Here is a 24,064-nt window from a genome sequence, read left to right on the forward strand (position 1 = left end):
TCTGCCCCTAAGACTGATACATTGCATCCCAATCAGCAGGCACATCTAGTGCTATATTTTCCATCTGCTCCTCTGAAAGGGATGCTGTCAGTGAACTTAACAGCTTCTCTGGCAACTGACCGGTCACTTCCCAATCCTTCTGGAAGATTTCCAGGATTAGTGTGACAGTGTCCTGTATCAGCACTGATCTTTGAGGTGACTTTGAAGTACTGGCGGATGCAGTTGGATCCCTATGTTTTGATTTGTTCTTTCTCTTTTTTATGGTCTCTTGAGAACTCCTCTGAAATATGTTTAGCTGTCTTTGATTTCTGCTTCTGAGTCTTAAGCTCAGCAGACTTCTTTGCACAAGAGATTGTTTCTACTGATTAGACTGAGATTATTTGGGTCCGAATTGCTTGATAACTGATGCCACAGAATCTGACATTGTTATTGCTGACTTTGTCAGGACCATGGATGTGGATGAAGAGTTTTCCCCCACAACAGTCTTTGGTATGTTGTCATGATGATATCTAGCTTGTTTTGTAAACGCCAGAAAATACTGGCAGAAGTCCACTTTATGCTCCTCCTCCAAACATAAAAGACAAAGGCTATGTCAGTCTGTGGATGAGATTTTTCCCTTATAAGCAAAACAATGAATATATATTGTGTGCTGCACCATAAGCATCCATCCCACATATAAGCAAATTCTCTTTGTTCCTTTGTTGCAGCATTTAAATAGATAGTTTGAAGATACTGATAATAAGAACATCCCTCTAGACGGCAACCACTGTGGTGACAGTGAAGGAAGAACGGATGAGTAGACAACTGGGTCTCCGCCTCATTCGTGATGAGCAGTTGTTGCGAGTGAGGAAGCTCACACTCAAAGTTTTGTAGCTTTTATAGGATCCGGCTCTGTGTGCACAGTTTGAGATCCCATGTGTGATAAACAGAGACCATAAAGAAGAAACTTAATTTAGCAAGTCCCCTAGATACAAGTTGAATCTAAGGTTTTCATGAACACAGTGAGTTTACTAAAGTTATTTTTATCTGCATCTCCTTTCCCCTGAAGGCTCCTATGCCTCCTTGAGAACAGCAAGCCAAGAAGGAAGAAATTGGCTGCAATCACCCCCTTGCTCTTTCATGAGGTTTTGCTTCATTCACCGATCTTGTTCTGCTCATGCAACGAAGGGTGTTAGCAAAATAGTCTTTCTACATTTTGGACCTCAGCAGCATCTTTTCATGGGTCACAGTGTACTGTTGATAAAAGGGGGAAATCACACATATCACACCAATGAAATTGACTGTTCTCAGAAATTGGGATTCAACTCCCTCCTTTTTCCATATTTAAATCCAAGCTGGAAATTTAGAATGGCATGCTGAGACTGAGGTTCTTCCACAAAAAGGCTGGTACAAGCATACTGGATCAGGGCCAAAGGGCTCAGTTAGGCCTACGGATTTTGATGTGTTGCAATGACTTACATAGAAGTACATTAAGAAAATTACTGGTCACTATATACCTTGTATCAAATCTTTGGCTTCTTGAGATACATTTTTCCAAGCATCTCCCTCAAATGAAAACTCCCCTCTTTTAATTTTCTTCATTATTTCCAATGCATTTGTACACGTTATACTTTTATCTTGAGATTGGAAGGGTACTTGTCCTGAGAGCATTGTATACTTTTGAAAAAAGGAAAATGTTAATCAATTGTGGATGCAATATAAAATGTACCAATTACCTTCACATTAAAATGTCTTTGTAAGATCATTTTTTCAAGCAGTAGTATTTTGAAAAGAAGTTTGCTGTGCATGCCTTAATTATCCAACAAATTCAAAACAGAATAATTAATTCTTGCTTCAAAAATATAACCTAGATGCAGTGGTGGGATCCAAAAATTTTAGTAACAGGTTCCCATGGTGGTGGGATTTAAACTTTGGTAGTAACATCAATGGTCACCTCGGGGAAGGCTGGGGCACACAATGGGGAGGCATGGCCGGGGCATTTCCAGGAGTGCAGGGCATTCCTGGGCAGTGTGGGAGGACTGCTTGAACAGGGCGACAAACTTGGCGAGCTCCCAGGAAGCCCGATGGTGCTGATGCGGCTGCGCGCGTGCGCGCACAGCCACCTCCCCGTCCCGACAAGCAAAGGTGACCATCTGGTCACCTTAAGTTAAGAGAAAATCCGTGACCTGCTGTCTACTGGCCAAACAAGGCTGTGTTGGAGATTGCTGAAGGAACTTCCTTCCCGTGAAGTCACCAAAAGCCTAACACACCTGCCTGTGACTAGAGGGAGGCATTTTCCCTGAAACACATACCTGCTCTATATCACTGGAGAATTTGAAGGCCATCAACAAACTTTTCTTCAGCAGGGCTGTGAGAAGGAAGTACACAAACCTACAGTCCATTAATCACCTCTGAACTTCACTTAAGAGGGAACTGTTATTAGGTTTGTACTAGTTTGATAAAATATCACAAATCCAATTAAACACGAGTGCTTAGAATTCATTTGTATGGGCCAGTTATGGTCATTTTTTTCCTCTATACTACCAAGTCTTTGGCCAGTTTTTAAAAAACTGAATAGTAAAGGAAGTACTTACTTACCAAAATGACTCCTAGACTCCAGAGATCACATGATTCATCATAACCATTATGATTCAAGAGTTCTGGGGCAGCATAGTGAAGAGTAAAACATGGAGTCTTAAGTGGCTGATTGTCAGGTGGCTTTAAGCGGGCAAATCCAAAATCAATTATTTTTATTTCAGAATTATCACTTTCATCAGAGAATAATAAATTCTAGGAAAAAAGTATATATTAAATTCAGAAAATTACAAAATGTACTTTCAGTGCAACACTAAATGGTAACTATGTGGTACAGGAGAGATCTGCTTATATTTTTATTTATTAATATATTTATATCCTGCTTTTCCCCATGGCGCAAGATGGCCTACAAATTCAAATGTAAAATATACAATAAAACCACCAAATAATCCTCAGCTCCCTTTTAAAAGACCTGCAAATAGCTATACTTTATGTGCACAGACAACATCTGTATTATATACATCTGGTACCAAATTTACAGTCTCATCACCAAACATGGAACAAAGGAAGGAAAGGAAGAATGAAAAGGAAAGACAAACATCAATAAATGATTACATATTAACAGCTTTTTAAAAATAATCCAGTGGCTCTATGAACTTTAAAGAAAAATCTTAAATGTTCAATGTTGAGATAAAGAAGATGTTTACACCATTGGGATGGCTTATAGGCACAACCGCTCACAGCTGGATCACAAACTGACAAGGGCAACTCTTCACACACACACACACACACAATCACAAGTTACCTGAAGGATTATTTCCTTCTTCCAGTGTAAAATGGATCCCCTCATCACAAGTCTTACTGATGGTTCACCATGCACCAGTTGTTAGAAAATTAAATACCTTTTTAAAGAATGGTACCTTAATACAATCTGTCAGGACAACTGCTTTTTATATTATTAAAAGTCCCCTCATCCAGCAGCTGTTCTGTCCCTCCTCCTCTGGTAAACAACATTATTTTTAAATGCTGCAATCACCTATCCAACTATTGTCATCCCTTTGAGATGGCAGAGGTCCCTTCCGCACTTGAAGAATAATTCACTTTCAATCCACTTTCACAATTGTTGCAAGTGGATTTTGCTATTCCGTGCAGCTGCAAAGTGCATTGAAAGTAGATTGAAAGTGCATTATTCTGCATGTGCGGAATGGGCCAGAGTTTCAGTTGATCAATCAATTTATTTGTACAGTCTTAGGCCCCTTCTGCACATGCAGAATAATGCTCTTTCAATCCACTTTCACAACTGTATTGTCGAAGGCTGTATTGTCGAAGGCTTTCACGGCCGGAATCACTTGGGTGCTGTGTGGTTTCTGGGCTAGAACACGGCCATACAGCCCGGAAACCACACAGCACCCACTTTCACAACTGTTTGCAAGTGGATTTTGCTATTCCGCACAATAAAATCCAGCTTCAAAGTGCACTGAAAGTGAATTGAAAGTGCATGATTCTGCATGTGTAGAAGAGGCCTTAGACCCGCAAATATAATGAATTATAACATCAGGCAGAGTTTGTTCCTCATCCTGGACAATCCCAGCAGTTTTGGTAACCCATGCTCAGTTCCCTTTTTGTTTTATCTTTATGCACTTATAGCATGGCTTATATGTAATGGCCTTATTTGCAGTAATGAACTGAACTGAATAATGAAAGATGACAAATTTAATGGGAGGAGAGATGTGTTCCCAGAAAACACTCAAAACAGCTCTAGGGAACAGTGAAATAATGCTGCAAAGATGAATGGTAGAAACTGCAACAATCCATCCTCAGATCTCAGTTATCAGTTTTAATGGCCTCATGCAATAAAAAGCCAAATAAATAATGATCATCCAACTCACCAATCATAAAACAACTATAACAAAAAAGAACAACTGTCAGGAAGTGTTGGGGGATAGTTTAGCACAATAATCATCTGTATAACCCAAGAACCAAAGGGCAGTGTAATGAAGGCAACCATCAGTAGTAGTGGCAAAGTGACAATTTTTACTCAGTAATAACAAAACAAGGGGCCAATTACAAGCCTAATTCAAGGTTCACCAATTTAATGGGTCCACAGAGAATTACTAAAGATAGAATTATCACTAAAACTATTACATAAGTCAAAGGATAGATGCTTGATTTCATCAACAACCAACAATAGTCAGTATAAACTTTACTCTAAAGAGGATATGCAGTGTTAATGATTACCAGGCAATTTTGAAATTGTAACAAGCTAAAACATACCATACCTCAGGTTTTAGATCTCTGTGGACTACTCCTACATCATGCATATGGCTCACGGCTGATACAAGTCTGCGCATGATATAACTGGCCTCAGTTTCACTGAAGAGGGTTTTTTTCCGGATGCGTTCAAGTAATTCACCTCCTTTTAGAAGTTCCATTACTAGAAATGTGTGGAGCTAGAAAACAATACATACATATGCAAGCATTTTTAGTAAAGTACTGTAAACAAAAGAGGAATGAGCATAAAAAATCAGCTGTATAGATTCATGGAGGATAGGTCTCTCAGCAGCTACTAGCCATGATGACTAAAGGAAACCTCCAAATTCAGAGGAAGTAAGGAGTAAACCTCTGAATGCCAGCACCTTCATGGGAAGGCCTTAGCCTCTGTGTCCTGTTAGTCCTCCAGGGTAACTGGTTTGCCACTGTGAAAGACAGGATGCTGGACTACATGGACTACTGGCCTGATCCAGTAGGATGCTTCTATTGTTCTATTTAATTAATGTAAATAGTGTTTTTAATTTTAAAAAAAGATTTGGTACAAGAACTGAAAGGCTCTCTCTCTTGAAAATGTATATATTCAATCACATGGGGTCTACCTACTTTATCTCCCTGGGAAATTAATTTGGTGTGTATCTGTCGAGTAGTATGCAAAATATATTTTTCTCTGTTTGAGTGCATTATATTACAATACTGCAAATACCTGATCATGATAAATTTCATGCAGCTTCACAACATTGGGATGTCCTTCACATAGTTTTAAAGCTGTTATTTCTCTCTGGATAATGGCTTCAAGCCTGGAAAATTAAAAAGCAAGCCTGTGTATCAATTTAACGGAGCAACCTGTTAAAAGTGTTAACAATTTCCTTTTATCTTCTTCATTCATGGTTTAAACTATTATCAGAGTTTTCTTGAAGAGAAACAATTGTGAGGACCAACTGTATCAGCTGCATCAAAGAACACTGAGTGTCCAAAAGAAATGAGCCTGTTTGTCTTAACCTAGTAATATTAACAACTAAACTTGTCACTATATGGCTCCTGTCACAATTAACAGCATTTTGTGGGGTCTGGTGAATATTTCAGAATTTTTTTCCTTTTAAAAAAATCTATGAGCCTCAGGGTAGCAATGGGCAGGTAAAAAGATAAGGGCACTCTCTAAACAGTCTACTATATTTCCGATTTTTGTAGAAAATAATTTTGCCAACTTTGACACCAAGTCTTAGTTCATAATACCCTTGTAGCCTCAAAGGCAGCCTCAAGAATGTATGCCTCATACAAAAAAAAAGTATGGGGCAGAGAATCACTTCTCCCTTCACTGCCAAGTAATTCTTCCTTTCTCCCAACCCATTCACAATGCCAATGTGGTGTAGAATGTGGAAGATCCAGTTTAAAATCCTGCTCACCATGAAGTTCATTGTGGGCCAGTCACTCTCTCCCAGCCTAATCTACCCCACATGGATGTTATGAAGATAAAAGAGGGAAGGGAAAACCATGTATACCCTGAGTCCGCCAGAGGAAGGGCAGGATTATAATGTACTGGATAGACAGATATAAAGAAAATAAATATGCATCCATTAGCCCCACTGCATTTGATTCAAAAATTTAGAACAACATATGTACTGAGAACTGAGTAATGAGAAAATAAAGCATCTTTACTGTATCTATACCTTTTACTAATTATTTTTACTGCATATTCTTGGTTAGTTTTCTTGTGTAAGCATTTTCGACAAATGGAAAAGCTTCCTTCTCCCAGTGGTTTTTCTTTGAGATCCAGTTCATAATGGAGATAAAATGGAGAATCCTGGGGGAAAAAAAACTAGCTATATTTAGTAATATTTAAACAACAAAATCCACTGAGAAAGAATAAATTTACTTTAGAATTATTATTCTAATAATATTGTGTGCTATACGACAGTATACCATTGTTTGAGGTTTTCTGATACAATATATTTTTCTGCATGAAAAACAGTTAATGTAAACAGGCTGAACAAATGACAATGTATAATAAGTTTATTTAATTTAAATAATAGTTTAACATCTTCAATTAAAATGTATCTTAATGTTCAGAAAACAATGTACAGATGATGGAAACCAATATATGGCAGAAAGAGAAACAGGGGCTTGATTAATAGCTACTAAAATTCATATTATTAATTTCTGGAACCCAAGAATTTGAATTTTTTTTCATCACTACAAGAAAGCACTGAAAACTATTAACAATTTGAAAGGCTATTAAACACTTCATTTCACATTTTCCAATAAATTTTCACTTTTACATTTATGGAGTCTTCATGCACACCTTTACATTTCTGAATTATCTATCAACTAAAATATTCTGGTTTAGATTCTGAGGATTGAAAAGCCCTCAAAAAAAGACATGAAATAGAGCATGGAAGGGGGTGCACCAGAATAAGACACTGCTACCATTACCATTGCATGAATACTAGGTATCTCCGTTAGCAGATTTGGATTCAAGTTACTGTAAGCAGAAAATCATTTAACGTTAAGCAACTAGATCAACTCTTAATATTACCTTCATCATAGCACTTCTGGCAATACTTGTAATTCCTGGTCGGTCAATTTCCATCAATAACTGAATGGGATCCATGGTGGCTGCATTGCGTTTGAACAAGATAGAAGGTGCAACAAAGGAATACCCCTGAAGATCAAGGAAATAAGATAAATAAACTAAAAAGGACAGAAATCAAATTTTAGTCATAATTTCAATTATTGATTGATTGATTGATTGATTGGACTTTTATACCGCCCCATCCCCAAAGGGCAGTTATATATATTTTTTCTGCATTATTTTCTTGCTTTGTCAGCCTGAAGTTGGGCACAAATCATCATATTTATTGAGTAAATATAACTTTGTATCAAGGACAGCAAAGAAAGCTCATCTGCAAGAAGTTATACCACCTTCTGATCTAAAGAAGAACAAAAAATCCCAATTAAAATATTGTTAAAACTGCTAAAAATTGACTCACTGTTTCAATTCTTTTTCATTGGTGACAAAGGTTCATACTTCAAACTGGCTAACTTCCAAGGACGTAGGTAAGGGGGGTTTCCTTGGGTTCAACCCCCCATTACATGTCCAAAGCTCCACCCCGTTTGTGTTTTTTTAATTTTAAATGTATTTATTTTTTTACCTGTACGGGCGCAGATTTTAGGCTAGCAGCACCAACATTTCAGGGATTTGTTGGGAGACTTTCCTGATGATACCACCCAGGTTTGGTGATGTTTGGTTCAGAAGGTCCAAACGTATGGACTCCCAAAGGGGGTGTCCCCCATTGTTTCCAATGGGAGCTAATAGAAGATGGGGGCTACACCTTTGAGGGTCCATAACTTTGGACCCCTAAAGATACCCTGAAACCGAACAGGATGATCATGTTTATTCTGTTATTACATTAAACTATGTTTAATTACTGAAGTAAAACATGCTTTTAAGGGTGTCTAAGAGAACTCCATTTTAGTTTTAGGAACTCACTTTCCAATAGTTGAAATAAAATGGGTTAGACTTTTAGAAAACTGTAGAACTATTTATGTCCAACAATATAATTGAACTAAGATATACTTATGTAATTTTTCAGGAAACATAAGATAGTTTTTATTTTGTTCATAATAAAAATTGTTAAGAATGCAATCCTATGCACACAATGGAACTGGATTCAAAATAAAAAAGCCTTCGACAATACAATGGAACTTTATTCAAAATAAAAAAGCACAAAGTCATGCTGTAAGTTACACCAATTAGCTCCAAATTAAAACTCTGAAATTATATTTATACCAACACAAATTCTAGTTCTAAAAGGCTCAGAAACATTCTGAGTGCACTTTGAAAGTACTAATGAAGCAACAATAAATTACTGACCCCAATATTATGTATCTCAGTATTCTTACACTTAAAGTGCAATCCTAAACAGAGTTACTCCAGTCTGAAATCAATGAGCTTACACTGAAGTAACTCTGCTTAGGATTGCACTATTACTCCTTCAACTAAATCACTGAAAAAAAATCATATCTCTGCCCTATTACACTTTATACTTCATGTTTAAACATCTCCTCCACAGAGTAGTGCTACTGGAACAGCTGGGTATGTCATGGTTGGGTGAGTTACATAAATCAGGGCATGTGGAAGATGAAAAATCAAGGATTCCTATGATCAAGCTTTGAAAATGAGCCTCCTGCTCATATACCATCTTCCAACATGACAATAGCAACATGCAAGATTTTTAAAAAAACTATTAATTAGAACAAAGCTTATAAGGGTCATCATAGGGACAGAACTATCTGAGCTCACCAAAGTCCTACGCTCCACCATTTTGTTTCTTATAATGAGAAGTCTACATGAAGAAACAGAATGCCATGGTCTCTTCCAGCAATGTCCCCCTGTCTGAAAAAGGTGTCTAGAAGTACACATCCTCTGAACTTGTGGGAGTAGCAACCATCAATCCCAGGTGGCTTGAACAGCAAACTTTCTGGGAGTTGGCTGAGAGATGTTGAGTCTATGCATCATTTTGGAAAGGCCCTCTGGCTCCAGCCTGCTGCGCTTGCTCTGTATACATTCTACTATCCCTAATAAGGTTGGTTATTTAGGCTGTGTACTGAGAAAAAAATTGTTATAATTTCGGATCTGGAATTTGAGGAGGAAATCTTGACTGTGATTGCTGGTTTTCAGGCTGGACATTATAAGTACAGGTTTAAATCTGTGTGAGTTGTGGGGAATGGTTCCTAGATTTTTTCAAAATCTCATTGGGTATGAAATTTGGAGAATCAAAGAAATAGGATGCCTGCTGATGATGATAAGCACCCAAACGTGAAAAACTGGATTTTTTTTTCATAAAATGAAAAATCCCAGATTTGTGTAATGATTTAGAAATTATAGTAACAATGTGCAACAGCTATTCTCATGTATATTTTCAGCTCAGGAATTCTGGAATTCATACCTCTCTTGGTTATCCTTTCTTGTTTCTACAGAATTTCCCCATCCTGTTAGCAGACTTTGAGCTGCACATGTAAAACACTTTATGAAGACTAATTCTGTTATTTATTTTACCTTTGCCTGTTTGCAACACTTTCTTAACTTCAATTATTCCACGGCCACAGCAATTCTGCTACCCGTCACCAATTTACTCTTTTGGGAATATACATTTTTACTTAGGCTACTCCTTTGACTTTCCCTCATTCAGATATGTTGGCACACCTGTTTATGTAACCCCTATGTTCAGAATGGGTTGACCCAGAAAGGGGTGGAGGCTCAAAGCAGCAGAAGGCTGCAAAAACTAGTGAAGTTGGAGGAAGCAAGGCTACCAAGCTGAGACCTTGATTTAATTCTTTATGAGCTCTTAACACCTTGTTTAAGGTAACTGCAAAGTTGTTGGGAACTAGTGGGAAGGGAGTTGTTTATTTTTGCTATATTGTAAATGTTAGAATTTATTGTTTCAGGGCTTGCTATGTATGTAGTTGATGAGAGTTCTTTTGGGAACCTTCATCATCTTGGATCCCGTTCACCAAGCCTCTGAAGTCTTCATAAGCCAACCACCAGCAGGAAGAATTGGACTTGGCATTATCAGTAGATTGTAAATATAAGGACTTGAAATGCAACCTAAAAGGACTGTAAATTGTTAATGTTAAGTGTTATTTGTTAAGGAAGTAAACCATTTTGTTTAAATTTAGTTCTTTGCAACTCCTTCCAAGTTCTGCCCCACAGAACCCACAGATAGAGGTTACATTTACTGAAAAGGCCAAACTACACAGAGATTCAGATCTTCTCTGCAACCTATAGACAGCTTTTAACATGGGTCATAATAAAGCCCACTAATATCTTGCTATTACCTACAAATACAATTTTCAGTATTGTTCTTCTTAATCTACATTTGTAGAGCTGATACACAAATGTTGTCTAATTTTTCTTCTTCTCTAATTTATGGTAGAGTTTACAATGCTCCAAATGCTGGCCTTCAACATCGACTCAACAGAGTTGTAATATTACTAGCGCACTCCAAGCAGAGTTACGCTTTTCTAAGCCCATTGAAGCCTGTGGGCCATTTAGGATTGCACTCTGCAACCCTGAAAGATATTCCACAGAGAACTTGGTTTTAAATGTCATAGTTACCCTACTTTGTGCACCTGTTATTCACTTCCAAATCAATGACCATATTGTGTTCAATTATGTTTGTTGGATTTGGTCATCCTGAACTCTCTGCTTCACACTTTAACATTTCCAATCATCATCCCCCAGCTGAGCTGAATATATATACCCCAAACAATTCTTCACCTTTATCCCCTGTCTTATCCCCCAAGACACAACATTCAGAAACTGTTCTCTGCACATCCATAAAAGTAAAGACAAGATGGTGAGAAATCACAATCCATTAATATTTGCAATCCATTAATTTGTTTATATTAACAGAATTTTTATACTTGCAATTTTCATCCATTTAAATTGCTTTTCAAATTCCTACAGTTATTATATTTTGTATTTCTACAACAATCTCAACACAAACACCCACAAATTAATATTATACGGCCATTACCTGGAAGAGCTTATCTGCAACTTGTGGAGTGGTTGCTGGGGAATATGTTGGATCCATTTCTGTAAACTCCTCTGCAAAGTTACTAACATCCAACTCATCACGAATTACTGGTTTGAATGGAGCTGGGACTTTTTTAGCAGCCATGTCATCCCAATTTATTTTCTAAACCAAAACATTAAAGTTTAGAAGCCAGTAGGAAAAGAAACATTTACTGCAAGTTGAGGTTCAACTAGTTTTCTGCTAGTAAGACAAATTGTTTAGGGGAGCCTGACAGTCATTATCACTTCATTTATCCACTTTGGCAACTACTGAGTTCTTGAACACACAATACAGATAGCAGCAAACGGCTTCGATCTCTGCTTTGCAGATGTACTCTTGGGTACATTTCTAACTTTCTAACAATTAGGGTCCCAACTGCCGTGCATAGATGCTCTATTAGTATGAGAACTTTTAATTCCTCCCCCTTCTAGTGACAGCTTCCTAACTATCTCACGCACATTCCCACTTAAGCATTATGCCCTGCACAGCAGCACCACATGAGCCATTTTAAGGCTGCCACTGGGATAAAATACCTCCCCAAGAGCCAGCCTGTTCTACTTGTACTTAGGGAGAACTGGAATCTTCCCTATAAAATTTGTATGTTTCACTCTTTTTAAAGTGCAAAATAATTTCAAGTGCATCAAGATTAAAGTTCAAAGTTATGGAGAAACAAGTTTCCAAAAGAGAAAAACCCCAGAAAACTAAAATGGACAATATGACTTTTTCTACCTGGAAGAAGGGATGCTGCTTGATTTCATCAGCGCCGCTTGAACCACAGCCCAGTCTTTTCTTCGGATCTTTCATCAGAAGACTCTGAATTACATCTTTAGCTAGAACACTCATTTCTTGAGGATAAGGAGGCTCGCTTTTCAATATTCTCCTGAAGAATATGGACAATAATTAACAAATGGGGGGAATAAAAAAAAGCCAATGAAATCCCCACTGAATTGTGTGTCTATGAAAAAACTGCTATAACTGATTATAAAAAAAACTTATCTGAGTTATTAGTCTATCTAATCCAGCTGTTTGGAGTATCATGGCCAGTCAGAGTGAAATCTCAGAGGTCTTGTTCTACCACTGAACTATGACCCATCCATTAAACTTTCTGATATAAAAGTTCCACCAGGCCTTTGGTTAAGGCAGCTATGGTGTTGGCCAACTTGCTGGTCACCTAATAGTTGTTCACTTCTCTCACCACTGTGGTAAAATTGAATTGAAAGACTGAATTATAAATGAGTGTGTGTGTTGTTTTGGTAGGGTGCTTGTAGCAGCCTATCAAAATGTTAAATCTGTCAGTCTCCATCATCAGCTATAGAATTAATTCAATTTTGATATGTGAGATCGTTATGGTTTATTATGTTGAACTGTGCATGAATAACTGTATATTTTAATTACGTGCATAAGCCATTCTGAGGATGGCCTTTGACTGGGAAGAGCCAACTAGCAAATTTAATAAAATGAGTAATATAAAGCACAACACAAAATTGGTACTACCCCAAAACCTTATTTAGTGTCATGCAAAATATGAAATTGGATTAAAAACTCAATGTACAAATGAGCCTGTTAACTGAATAACTTAGATTTTTTAAATTAAGAAATTAATGTGAAAAAATATAGAGTCATTTATACAAAGCATCAAAATAATGATTTAATTAATTCAACACTAAGATAATAGTGTACCTTAAAGAGAACATAGTGTAGGACACTATTGTCCAACCCAAGAAAATAATATCTTTACCAATTTCCAAAGTAGGAATGTATCCTAATCTGTACAGCTGTTTGAAAACCATGGGGAGTGACCTAAATTTAATCTATTACAAGCATACATCTTTTGCTTATCCAAATAGGTTATAAAAGTTTAAAAACTACCAAACAATTTGTAGAAAAGCTATACTTTACCTAGATATCTCTGTTTGTGAGTTTTTCTCTCCATCAACTGTAAATGGTGATGCGCCGGTTAATAATTCATACATTAAAACACCCAGACTCCACCAATCAACAGCCTATAAAGCAATACTTAAATCATGAGACTAGAAAAGGACATTAAATAACATTCAAGGAATTACCAAAAAAATTAAAAAACCAATTAAAACACACACACGCATATAGAACAGATAAGTATAATTAGATGCAAATTGTAAAAGAGAACATTTTTCTTTTTTCAGGTAATAAATAAAAAGCTATTTTTCATTCTCATTTTGCAAATACAATTTGTACTCATTTAAAATAATTTTTTGAAGTATGTGCATGTATTCAACTTGAATGAAAGATTAATGATATGATGCCTCAGTGCTAGGACTGTGAGTTTATAATAGCAGATCATTTACAAATGTGGTGGATATGTCCATTAAATATCAGCACCTAGAAATATAGTTGCTAGGTCATATAGAAAATGTCACTTCTAAACTAAGACATCCTATGATTGCTGATATATTAACTGCAGCTGCAAAAAATGATCATAGCTACAAATTGGCGTGTTGACAAAAAAATTTCCACCAAGGAATGAGTTTAAAAGATTTGGCAAATTGTGAAATTAGCTAAATTAATAAAACAGAAATTAACAGAAGTACTTATCTAAATAATGGAAGACCATCCAATGTTTTTGTTATCTGGGAATCTCTTATGTGGTGCATGTGTGTTAATTGCCATTAAGTCGCTTCCGGCTTATGGTGACCCTATCGTTAACAGCGTCACTCAGGTCTTCGAAACGGAGGACCATGGCTTCTTGACTGAGTCAATCTAACTCATGTTGAGTTTTCCTTTTTTCCTGCTGCCTTCAATTTTTCCTGTCTTTCCACTGATGGATTTTATCACAAGGTGACCAAAGTACAACAGCCTCAGTTTGGTCACTTCATCTCCTATGGATAGTTCAGGTTTGATTTGATCTAGAACCCAGTCATTTTGTCTTTCCATGATCCATGTTCCTTCTACCAATTTTCACTCCACCATCTAGATTTAACCCAGCCTTCCTTACAATATGTTCTGCATAAAGATCGAAGAGACAGGGAGATAAACTATACCCTTGCCTTGACACTGCTGCTAACTCTGTTTCTGAATCTTCTGTCAAAACAGTAACCTCTCATGCATCAAAACAATCAGATGCAGTGGCACACCAATTTCCTTTAAAAGTTTTATGCTTCAACTTGGCCTTTTTGGGAGGAGGTCCCAATGCACTCCTTTGGAAGGAGGATGGAACCTGCAATTGGGACCAATGGTAAGGTGGGTCTAAAGATGAAACCAGCAAAATAGTGTCAAGGTGCGATCACTTTGCTGCTGGGGTATCAGAGACATTACAGGCTTTTTCCCAAACGGCTGCCTCGAGGCAGAAAGCCTTGCCACTTAAAGCCTTATCAGTGAAGTGCTGGCAGTAATGGCAAGACCCTACATTGTGGGACTCTCCAAGGCATAAAAGGAAAAGGAATGTTTGTCAGTCTGACTCATTTTGCTGCCACAACTGGCATAATTCTTAAACAAGGAATACTGGGCCACTGAAGAAAAGAAAAAAGGATGACAATTGCTGAATCAATTGGTGAAGTAACAGAGAGCTAGAAGAGTACATCTTCTCCAGCCGGCAGCAAAAAAGAATCTGAGGGAAAATGATACCTCTCCTCTTGGTTGTCGATTTTAGTAGGAAGGGTGGGTACAGCAAGTGACACTGAAATACTTGGATTTATTTAGTACAATCTACTATATATGATAATTCTATTTTTTTCATTTTAAAGACAGCTAACTATTTTGAAAGTAAGATTAGCTGGTATAATAATTTTACTATTTTATTTTGGCCCCATTGGCCTGTCTTCTGATAAAATCATACTAAACAACAACGGGCAGTTTGTCTCCTTGCAACAGTAACAGCTTACAGTTATACTCATAGAGCTAGCAGCTGCCTTTGAGACTGTTATGCTGGCATTTACCTCCTGCACAGCACAGCTCAGTATTACACAAGGGCCATTGTCAACACGGAAATGATGGGGGTGGTCCCCACTGTTCCATTGCAAGGCACCATATGACTTTATAATCCATAAGAACCACAAGGGCCAGCACAAGAATGCACCAGTCAAATGGCTGGCTACCCAGAATAGCACTGTAACTGTGCTACTGAGACTATGCTAATCAGAGTATTGATCATTTTAACAAAAATCTATCCAGTTAATCAGGTTTTGAGAACCCCTTTTTATTTATTGTTTTAACCATAACACACCCACAATATCTTCAATTTAACCCTGAAAGACACATAGAAATGTCAAATTCATATCCTCTTTTTCATCAGAAATTGTTCAGTGACAAAAGCAACTAAAGAAAACATACCTTGTCATGTCCTGCCTCCCCTCCTTTGACAATATCTGGAGCCATATATTCTATGGTTCCACAGAAGGAATACGCTCTTTCATTCTGAAAAATAAAAAACCAGAACAATAGCCAAAGCACAAACTGGTATCAGAGTTACAGGAAACAAGCATAAGAGAAAAACATACCTAATGTTTCCAGTACATCTGGTCAGTACAAGATGGCCTTTGTAAACACTTCATTACCTTCTTTTAAAAAACATCAGTTTTACAAACCTGTACCTTGCAGCTTACAAATGCAGGCTTATCATTCATCGTTTAAAAGACAACACTAGCATCCTCAACAATGCAGCAAAACTATAATGATTTTCTATGTGAATGTTGAAAAGGAGGCCATCTTTCTGCAGACAAAATGTTACCACAAAACCTGCATAATTTCAAGCCTGCTTTATGCATCACATTTGGTAGGTCATATCCCAGGCCCATATTAAGTAACTATGAGAACATATAAAGTGGCCAATGTTGTATGAGTGGCTAAAAAAAACAACCTTGAAAACCTGTGTTCTAGTGTCTAAGTATCCACTAAAACTGGGATGTATGAACAATCAAGGGAGAGAAGGCAGCATGGTAAAGCTTGTCAGATGTTGAAAGCTAAGCAGGGTTGGTATTTGAAAGGGAAACCTCCGAGAAAGACTCAGCAGAGGAAGGCAATGGCAAACCACTTCTGCTTAATCACTTGCCTTGAAAGCTTCTTGCTGGGGTAGCCATAAGTTTGCTATGACAAGTCACACATTGCACATGTGCAAACACACAAGAACCAACAAACATTATTTTTATGAACATGAGAAAATAAAACTTGTAAAAATATCTGAACACTGAACATCCACTTACCTAAAAATATTAACAGATTTTAACATTTAAGAACCACTTGGTGATTCAAATTGAGAAATCTTTACCATATGTTTATAGTATAGTATTTTTATTAATAGGAATCTATCACATTTTATCCAATCCTTCTGGCAAGGAACAAGAGCAGTGTAAATATTTTTCTCCTCCATTTTATCATCACAGCAACTTTGTGAAGTAGGCTAAGCTGAACCAAGATGATTCTGAACCTAGAAACTTTAACCATTACCCAAAACTGTGTTCAGCAATTAAGAAGCTGAGAAAAATGACTAGCAAACTCTCCAAATTTGGTCATACTAACACAAGAACTAGGATTTTAGAAACACATTAATTCACATTAATGTGAATATGTCCCTACCAGGCCTCTGGGTTCAGCAGAGGCCAATGATTGCCTGTTTCACAGTCCCTCCTGGCCCCTCCACCCTTGATGTCACAGCTTGGCCTCCACTCGGGCCAGGACCTTTACAGCCCTGGCCCCTGCCTGGTGGAACACTCTTCCTCCAGCTGTCCGGGCCCTGCGGGATCTTGGTGATTTCCGCAGGGCCTGCAAGACGGAGTTGTTCCGCCGGGCTTTCGGAGTGTCCAGCCGCTGAAAGTGCCCCCCCTCTTCCAATCTCATGGAATTAGGGTCCATTACCATCTGTAGGACCCACCCTTTCTTTTCTCCTTTCGGGAGGGTTTAAGAGGGACTTTGCGGGCATTGTTGTGTATTAATTGCTGCATTTTAATTTATATTATCTAGAGATTAATTTGTATTTTATTTTTACGTTTATTTGTATTTGCATTTTATGTTGTTCACCACACAGAGCCCTTCGGGGGTTGGGTGGTATATAAGTTTAATAAATAAATAAATAAAAACTGTGGGTGCATGAGTTTAAAAGTTATCAGCGGAAATGAACAGAAAAGTGTAAGAAGTCCACCATTAGTAACAATTGTCTGAAATGTATAGTTATGGGCAGGGGTATTTACAACAATCACAACAATCCACATGAGTACAAGGACAAATAATCAGGTATTTTAATTAAATTGCCTAGGTCTGTGTACACAATCAAGGGATACGCACAGTGATGGGATTCAGCAGGTTCGCACCACTTCAGCAGAACCAGTTGTTAAAATGGTGCTTGTAAACAACCAGCTGTTAAATTATTTGAATCCCACCACCGGAATTGGTTGTTAAATTATTTGAATCCCACCACTGGATCACTTGCAGGGATACTTTTACTTCCTCCGCCTCAATGAGACTCCTTACTCAAGCAAGGAAGTCTGGTCAATGGGGCACCACATACGGCCATCAGAAGTCAAGTAGAAGAATGAGGTGCTTTCAAGTTTTACTATCACTTATACAGAATGAATATAATTCCCAGCTGGAAAAAAAATAAAGTCAAGTATCATTAAGCAAGTTTAACTCTGCTCTTCAATTGGCACATCCTACAACACTAGATGCTTATGTGAAGTATGAGGAGAATATATATATGATCCTAAACTATATATTACAAATTCAAAAACTAGGCTAAAACCACTAGATCTTTAAATACAGTGAGGCATGACCACTCATATTAAAAAGCCTATAACCTACCCCCCTACCCACCCTCTCTCTCTATATATATAATGCAATAACAGTATAATTGTAATGCTATTTATAATCCTAAAGCTCAATCCAAAACATTTCAATGCCAAAGTAAAATAAAGAGAGTCATATTACAAGAACCTACAAGCCTGTCAGCAATCACTGACCATCTCTACTCGTCCTACAACACATTGCAAACAATCCTTTTTAAAATTCAGGTGACTCAGGAAGTCTTTGTCACTTAAGATACAATTCTCCCTACGGTATCTTCATTGGTTAATATTTATATGACTAACATGTAAGACTTTTTCCTCTTCAGCTACACTTTTAAAATAAAAATGTTTTAAGGAAAGATGAAAAAATGTTTTACCTTATGTAGATGTTCAAGTGCCAATACTATCTCTCCAATGTATATTCGTACTTGATCTTCTGTAAATCTCTCTCTTTGTGAAAGGTGGGTAAAAAGTTCACCTCCATTTATGTAATCTAAAATATAGAAAAATAAGTATTTGCAGTTCTACAAGAATTGTAAATGACTTTTAATAGGTATTTTAGCACTCACATTATCCAAACGTCAATAATCTTAAAATCATAGTTACTCATCTGCAGATGAAGCTAGTCAAGAGTGGCATATGGAAGTGCCAGCTTTTCAATCATTAAAGAGTTAAGATGGTGTTTGTGAGTAGATTTGCATGTAGCCTATGGGGCATCATGTAGCCTAGTGCTTTCTAGAAGTTAGGAGTTACCTACATTAATGAGGCAATCTCCTGTCATTCAGCCAATATATTGCTATTAGGAATGTGCAACAAGTTACATAGGCATCCTCAGAGGAATTTGCAAAACTAGTTTCTTTCCTTCATTGTTCAGTCAGTCACCCTTTTTACAATGTAGAAGTCAGATGTACTTAAGTTAAGAAAGGTTTTTTTATTGTTTACTATCCATGTATCCTTTCCTATCTGTTATTTATTCTTGTGAACTACTTTTAATCCAACAGTGGTCCAACCCAATTACACTTAGGTCCTTAAAGGTCTGTTATTACCCCATAACTATACATTTCAGACAAATGTTTTTAGTCAAACACCTAAAACCTGCTCTAGGAGGGTATATTTTTCAATGAAGTAGTGACAGAGAGGTAGGAGTACTTCCTTCCTATCACTTGTTCTCTCCTGCCTATCCAAAACCTTCTCAAACACACAACGAATTATATTTTTTGGGAGGCTGAAGTGGTTGGGGAAAAAGATTATAAAAACAGAAACAGTGGACGAGGAAGAGATTTACTGCTTAATCCAAAAGGGGGGGCAAATGCACCAGCGGGAGGGACAACTTAACAGGCCAGATGGGTGCTACAAATATCCAACCTGGAATTTTCCTCCATTGCCCGGGCTCATCGGAGCAAATGCTGTTCCAACGTGGTCAGAGCATTCCAGAGGTGGGGCCAACCTAATTCAGCCACCAGAGCCCATTCAGCCCGTGTGCCAGTGGAACTGCCAGAAGAGATAAGCCATGGTTTTTGGGATGTATCTCTTTTCTCCCCTATGGGAGAGATTCAGACAGTGGCACAGTGCCGGGGGGAGTGTGCGCAATGCACTGGGTGCACACCAGTGCGGGGGTGTGGCAGGGAATTCCATGGCGGGGATGCATGGCGCACATGTGCCCCAGGCACAGTCCACCCCTGGATTCAGGGGAGTCTTTTTTTTAATTTTTCAGGCTTCCTGCACTGAAGGAATGCCCTTTGGAGCGGGCAGAGTGGTGCTGCTCTGGATTGGGGAGTTAAGCATTCCTGGTCCACCACAATTTTTCATCTTAACTGCTCAAAAATTATTTATTTAATTTATTTAATTTATTTATTATTTGGTTTTCTATAACTCCCTATCCCCGAAGGGCTCTGGGTGGTGTACAACACAAAATTCTACTACAATACAACCAAATAAAAGGAGCAAAGATTAACTATATGCGGATAATTTCCAAATTACACTGGCTCCATCAATTTTAAAATATAACTACTAGTTCCCTTTAAAAACAGCGTTTAATACAATAAATGATGTCTGCTGAATTGGCTTTTCCTGAAGGCAAACATATAGGCCCAAGAGCTTCAGTACACATTTCTGTGTAATGTGTTATGGGGTACAAAATATCCTTACGTGGGAGTAATATGTCTGAAATAAATGTAGAAGATCCAGAAATCAAAATGCTTCAGAAAGCAACTTATAGCACTGTGCAAAAAATGTTAGTGTCTACAATGACAACAATGTATTTAAGTGATTTCTAGTTCTGTTCTTTGTGGACTAGAGTTCCACAGAATCAATGGTTCTTATCAATATAACTGAAAATGCTAAGAATACAACATAAAAATTTTTGATCATTGCTCTGCTTGTTACAAGCCAATCACATATGCACAAGAACATCTTAACGGTCTGACTTTCAATAAAAGTTTATTTCTTCGTTGAAAAACTTACCCAAAATGAGATGAAGCTTTGTGTCAGTCTGGAAAGCATAATGCAAAGTGACCAAAAATGGAGACTGTCGAATGTGCTCCAGTACTTGTCGTTCAGTCTTTGTATGTTCAGTTGTTTTGGCTTTCTGAATTATTGTTGCTTTTTTCAATACTTTCATTGCATACAACTTGCCAGCATCATGACCACTTATTTTCCTCACCAAAAATACTTTTCCATAAGCTGAAATGAAAACCAGGAGAGAATTTTTTTTTAAAAATGTATTTATATAAATAATTGGGAATTATAGTATGCATTTTCCACAATCATAAAATGCCTAGACCAGACCCTCCAAATATCTGCCACAGAACACAATGCTTTCAGATGTGGAAAGGTAATGATTACAGGCAATTCCAAAGGCATCTTTGTATCATGTTGACTGGGAAAAGAACTATAAATGTTTTTAGAAATGATAGTGTTCAGAGGCTTGCCAGTTAAATCTGAGGATTTGGAAAGGATTATACCTACATTTTTAAACGTAAAAAAAATTGTGATATAGCTGAATATCAGTGATTTCTTTCTGACACTAATGCAGAAAAGATATTACCCTTAGTGAATATGCAGTGATTAAACTTTAGAACTTTTAGTAATTTGTGCAGAATACTGCGCATAAAGTCAGTCCGGCATTTTCTTAAATACTTTCAGAACTTTGAAATGTATTTTGCATTTACTGTGGTAAGATACATTTAGTTTACAAGGTCATATATGCAAATTTTAGCATGTTCAGCCTTGCATTATCTAAATCTTGGGTAACATTAAAAATCCCCTTAGGATTTTTAGCGCAGTTTGTGCTCTGAAATACTCATGAGTCATATTACTGTTTAAATCTAGATAACACACATTCTAGGTAGAGCCACACATTTTTTGCTTAAAGGAAAGGATATTATGCTGTGAAATACAGAATATAGTGAGAAAATCATGAGAGATGTTTCAAAGAACATAGGGCTTCCTGAGCAGTTAATATGAATTTAGCCAAAACATATTTTAGATTTCATCTTCAACACTTCCTCTAAAGATAATTGGAATGGTAATAGACTAACTTTCAGTACTGTACATTCAGAACAAACACAAGTTCAGACTTTAGCAGCAATGGCTACATTCATACAACACCGAAAAACATACTTGTCATGATAGGGATGAACACAAGTTGCTGTTGTGCTCAACTCATTCTTCTTCCATTATATGCAGATATCATATTTGGAAAGCCTTGGGTCATGTTCTAGACCCCATGCTGCATGGCAAGGGATGGGGGGAGGTTATGTGGAAATGCTGTAGTACTGTCTTGTTATATATGGCAACAGAAATGGCCCAGATTTATAGAGATATCTGCCATGAACCCTTGTCTCCAGCAATCACAGGAAAATTGATTGTCAAGGTTGCAGGACCTGTCACGGAGCTGCACTGAGAAGGGGGAAATCACCCTTTCTCCTCCTTCTGGAAGCACAGTTCTCCTAAGGGAAGAGCAATTTTTCCTCAATGGGGTCCCAGCTAGCATGACTCCATATGTGTACTGTGAAATTAGGAATCAACTTTCTCAGGATCAGACAGGATTGCTGAGAAGGGAACAAGATAGTTGCCAGCGCTGTCTATTGATAGAGAACTAGATAGAGCTCACGATTAGATGCTAAAATAATAAGAAAGGTTACTAGATCATTATACTTCAGTAGTTGTGTAGAAATACTGTTGAATATGCAGGTGCCTATAATATGTAGGATTTTTTAAAAAATCCATATTGTTCCAACTACCGTGTTTACTCAAATGCATTTCCATTCAGGTTTCAAGTTAGTTATATCCAGTAATGAAAATATGTGTATAATATTTTAATGAGGGGGTCATCTCACAGTCAGGGTTGTTTTCCTTTTGAATAAATATGCATAGAAAATCTGCAAGCTAACACTAGGGATCCTGGCCATGAAGAAGCACAATAGAGCAATGTATTTGGGAGCTGTCTTCAAACTCCAACCAGCAGAAGCTGTAATTTGCAGCTTACAGATGGAACAATAAGAGAACAAGACCACTGAACGCACCAGAAAAATCCCCACTGGCTTTCCACTGAAGTATTTATTTATTTACACTTATAACCCACCCTCCCCCGAAGGGCTCAGGGTGATGTACACAACAATATTGTAGGTGTGACAGCAGAAGATAAACACAGAAATGACTAGCAATAGAGAAGTTATTTCAAGGGGTTAATTATATAAAAGAAGTGACAGCTAGTTTGGAAACAAAATGTTCCATATGCCCAGATAGTAAAATCTCAGTCTCTAAAATGGAATTCTATTCGGAGAAGACTTTCAGAAACCTCACTAACAGAAACCAAAGTAATTCTTACCTCCTGTTCCAAGAACTTTCAGGAGTTCAAAGTTCTCAATGCCCACCTTCTCCACATGGCCTGTCAAGTTTGCTAAGAAAACACAAAACATTCTGGTTTCAAATAACTAGCTTTTAAAACATGCATTAAATAAGACATTGGAGCAAATGGTACAACTAAAATAACCCTACCCCACATTTAACTTTCTTCTTCCCTCCATCACCACTAGTACAGTGCTCTTCTGCCTTTCCAGACTTGTGACCCACTGAGCCTGGTACTCACTGAATTGCAAGCATATGACACCAAAGTTATCCAAAAGAAAGAGGGAACTACTTCACTAGTATTATGGCCAGGACCATGGGCCAGACTGAGAGGCAGGTGGAAGAAAAACCAACTGAGCGTAGGTATAAGGAGGAGATATAAGTAGTAAGGGATAAACCGGAGGTCAGAGCCATGGTAAAATCCTCTTCACTATTGTGTAACTTCACCTTGCTATCTTGCTGTTCTACTTAGCGTAAATGCATGGCATGTCATTCTTGTGCTCTGTGCAGCAGGTAGTAAAAATATGATAGCTCTATAGAGGCTCTCAACTCAGAAAATTGCTGATCCATGGGCAGAAAATCACTGATTTAGTAGATCTTACTTTTTACAACATCATAACACTTAACATCCTCCTTCTGATTATAACAGGCTTTTAGTCTGAAAAGAGTTTTTAAAATGTTCATACAATCCTTGACCCTGTTTTATTTATTTCATATATCACATTTCTTCCCATGTGGGATCCAGAAGCAACTTACGTAATTCTCCTCTTTTCACAACTACGTGAGTTTAAAACAATTTTAAGTATATAAAACTCATTCATGTATTTCATCAAGAGAACAGGCACCACTGTGAAGCAGCACTGTACATAACACCTATTTACCCGCTGTCATTCATAGATTTCTTTACAGAATTTCACATGCACCATACACTTTCTCATTCCCTTATGATGACATATTCCAAAGGTTTACTGTAAAGGGGAAGAACATACAACAAACAAATTGCATAACACATTACAGAGAACAATGCATTAAGAAACAAAATATTCCAAACTTTGTGTTAGAGCCAAAAGTATGTACATAAGACTTTAAGGGTCTTCTGAA

At 37.5% G+C, this 24,064-nt stretch overlaps 1 protein-coding gene across 2 annotated transcripts in view; it reads right to left on the reverse strand.

The window, feature by feature from the left end:
• Nucleotides 1-24,064, reverse strand: part of RPS6KA5 (ribosomal protein S6 kinase A5) — a 37,865-nt gene that overhangs the window by 5,200 nt on the left and 8,601 nt on the right. The window contains exons 2-14 of one of the 2 annotated variants that reach the window (XM_048485197.1): nt 22,944-23,015; nt 20,576-20,794; nt 18,490-18,605; nt 15,669-15,752; nt 13,260-13,363; nt 12,090-12,240; nt 11,322-11,483; nt 7,319-7,444; nt 6,453-6,586; nt 5,489-5,582; nt 4,794-4,964; nt 2,578-2,769; nt 1,497-1,656 (exon numbers count right to left, since the gene is read on the reverse strand). In XM_048485197.1, the coding sequence (XP_048341154.1) occupies nt 1,497-1,656; nt 2,578-2,769; nt 4,794-4,964; nt 5,489-5,582; nt 6,453-6,586; nt 7,319-7,444; nt 11,322-11,483; nt 12,090-12,240; nt 13,260-13,363; nt 15,669-15,752; nt 18,490-18,605; nt 20,576-20,794; nt 22,944-23,015 (1,785 nt within the window). Of the gene's footprint in view, nt 1-1,496; nt 1,657-2,577; nt 2,770-4,793; nt 4,965-5,488; nt 5,583-6,452; nt 6,587-7,318; nt 7,445-11,321; nt 11,484-12,089; nt 12,241-13,259; nt 13,364-15,668; nt 15,753-17,774; nt 17,819-18,489; nt 18,606-20,575; nt 20,795-22,943; nt 23,016-24,064 lie in introns of those variants that run through there. The other variant, XM_048485196.1, reaches the window with a different exon arrangement.

This window comes from Sphaerodactylus townsendi, linkage group LG02 (genome assembly GCF_021028975.2).
Source record: "Sphaerodactylus townsendi isolate TG3544 linkage group LG02, MPM_Stown_v2.3, whole genome shotgun sequence".
Classification (NCBI taxonomy): Eukaryota; Metazoa; Chordata; class Lepidosauria; order Squamata; family Sphaerodactylidae; genus Sphaerodactylus; species Sphaerodactylus townsendi.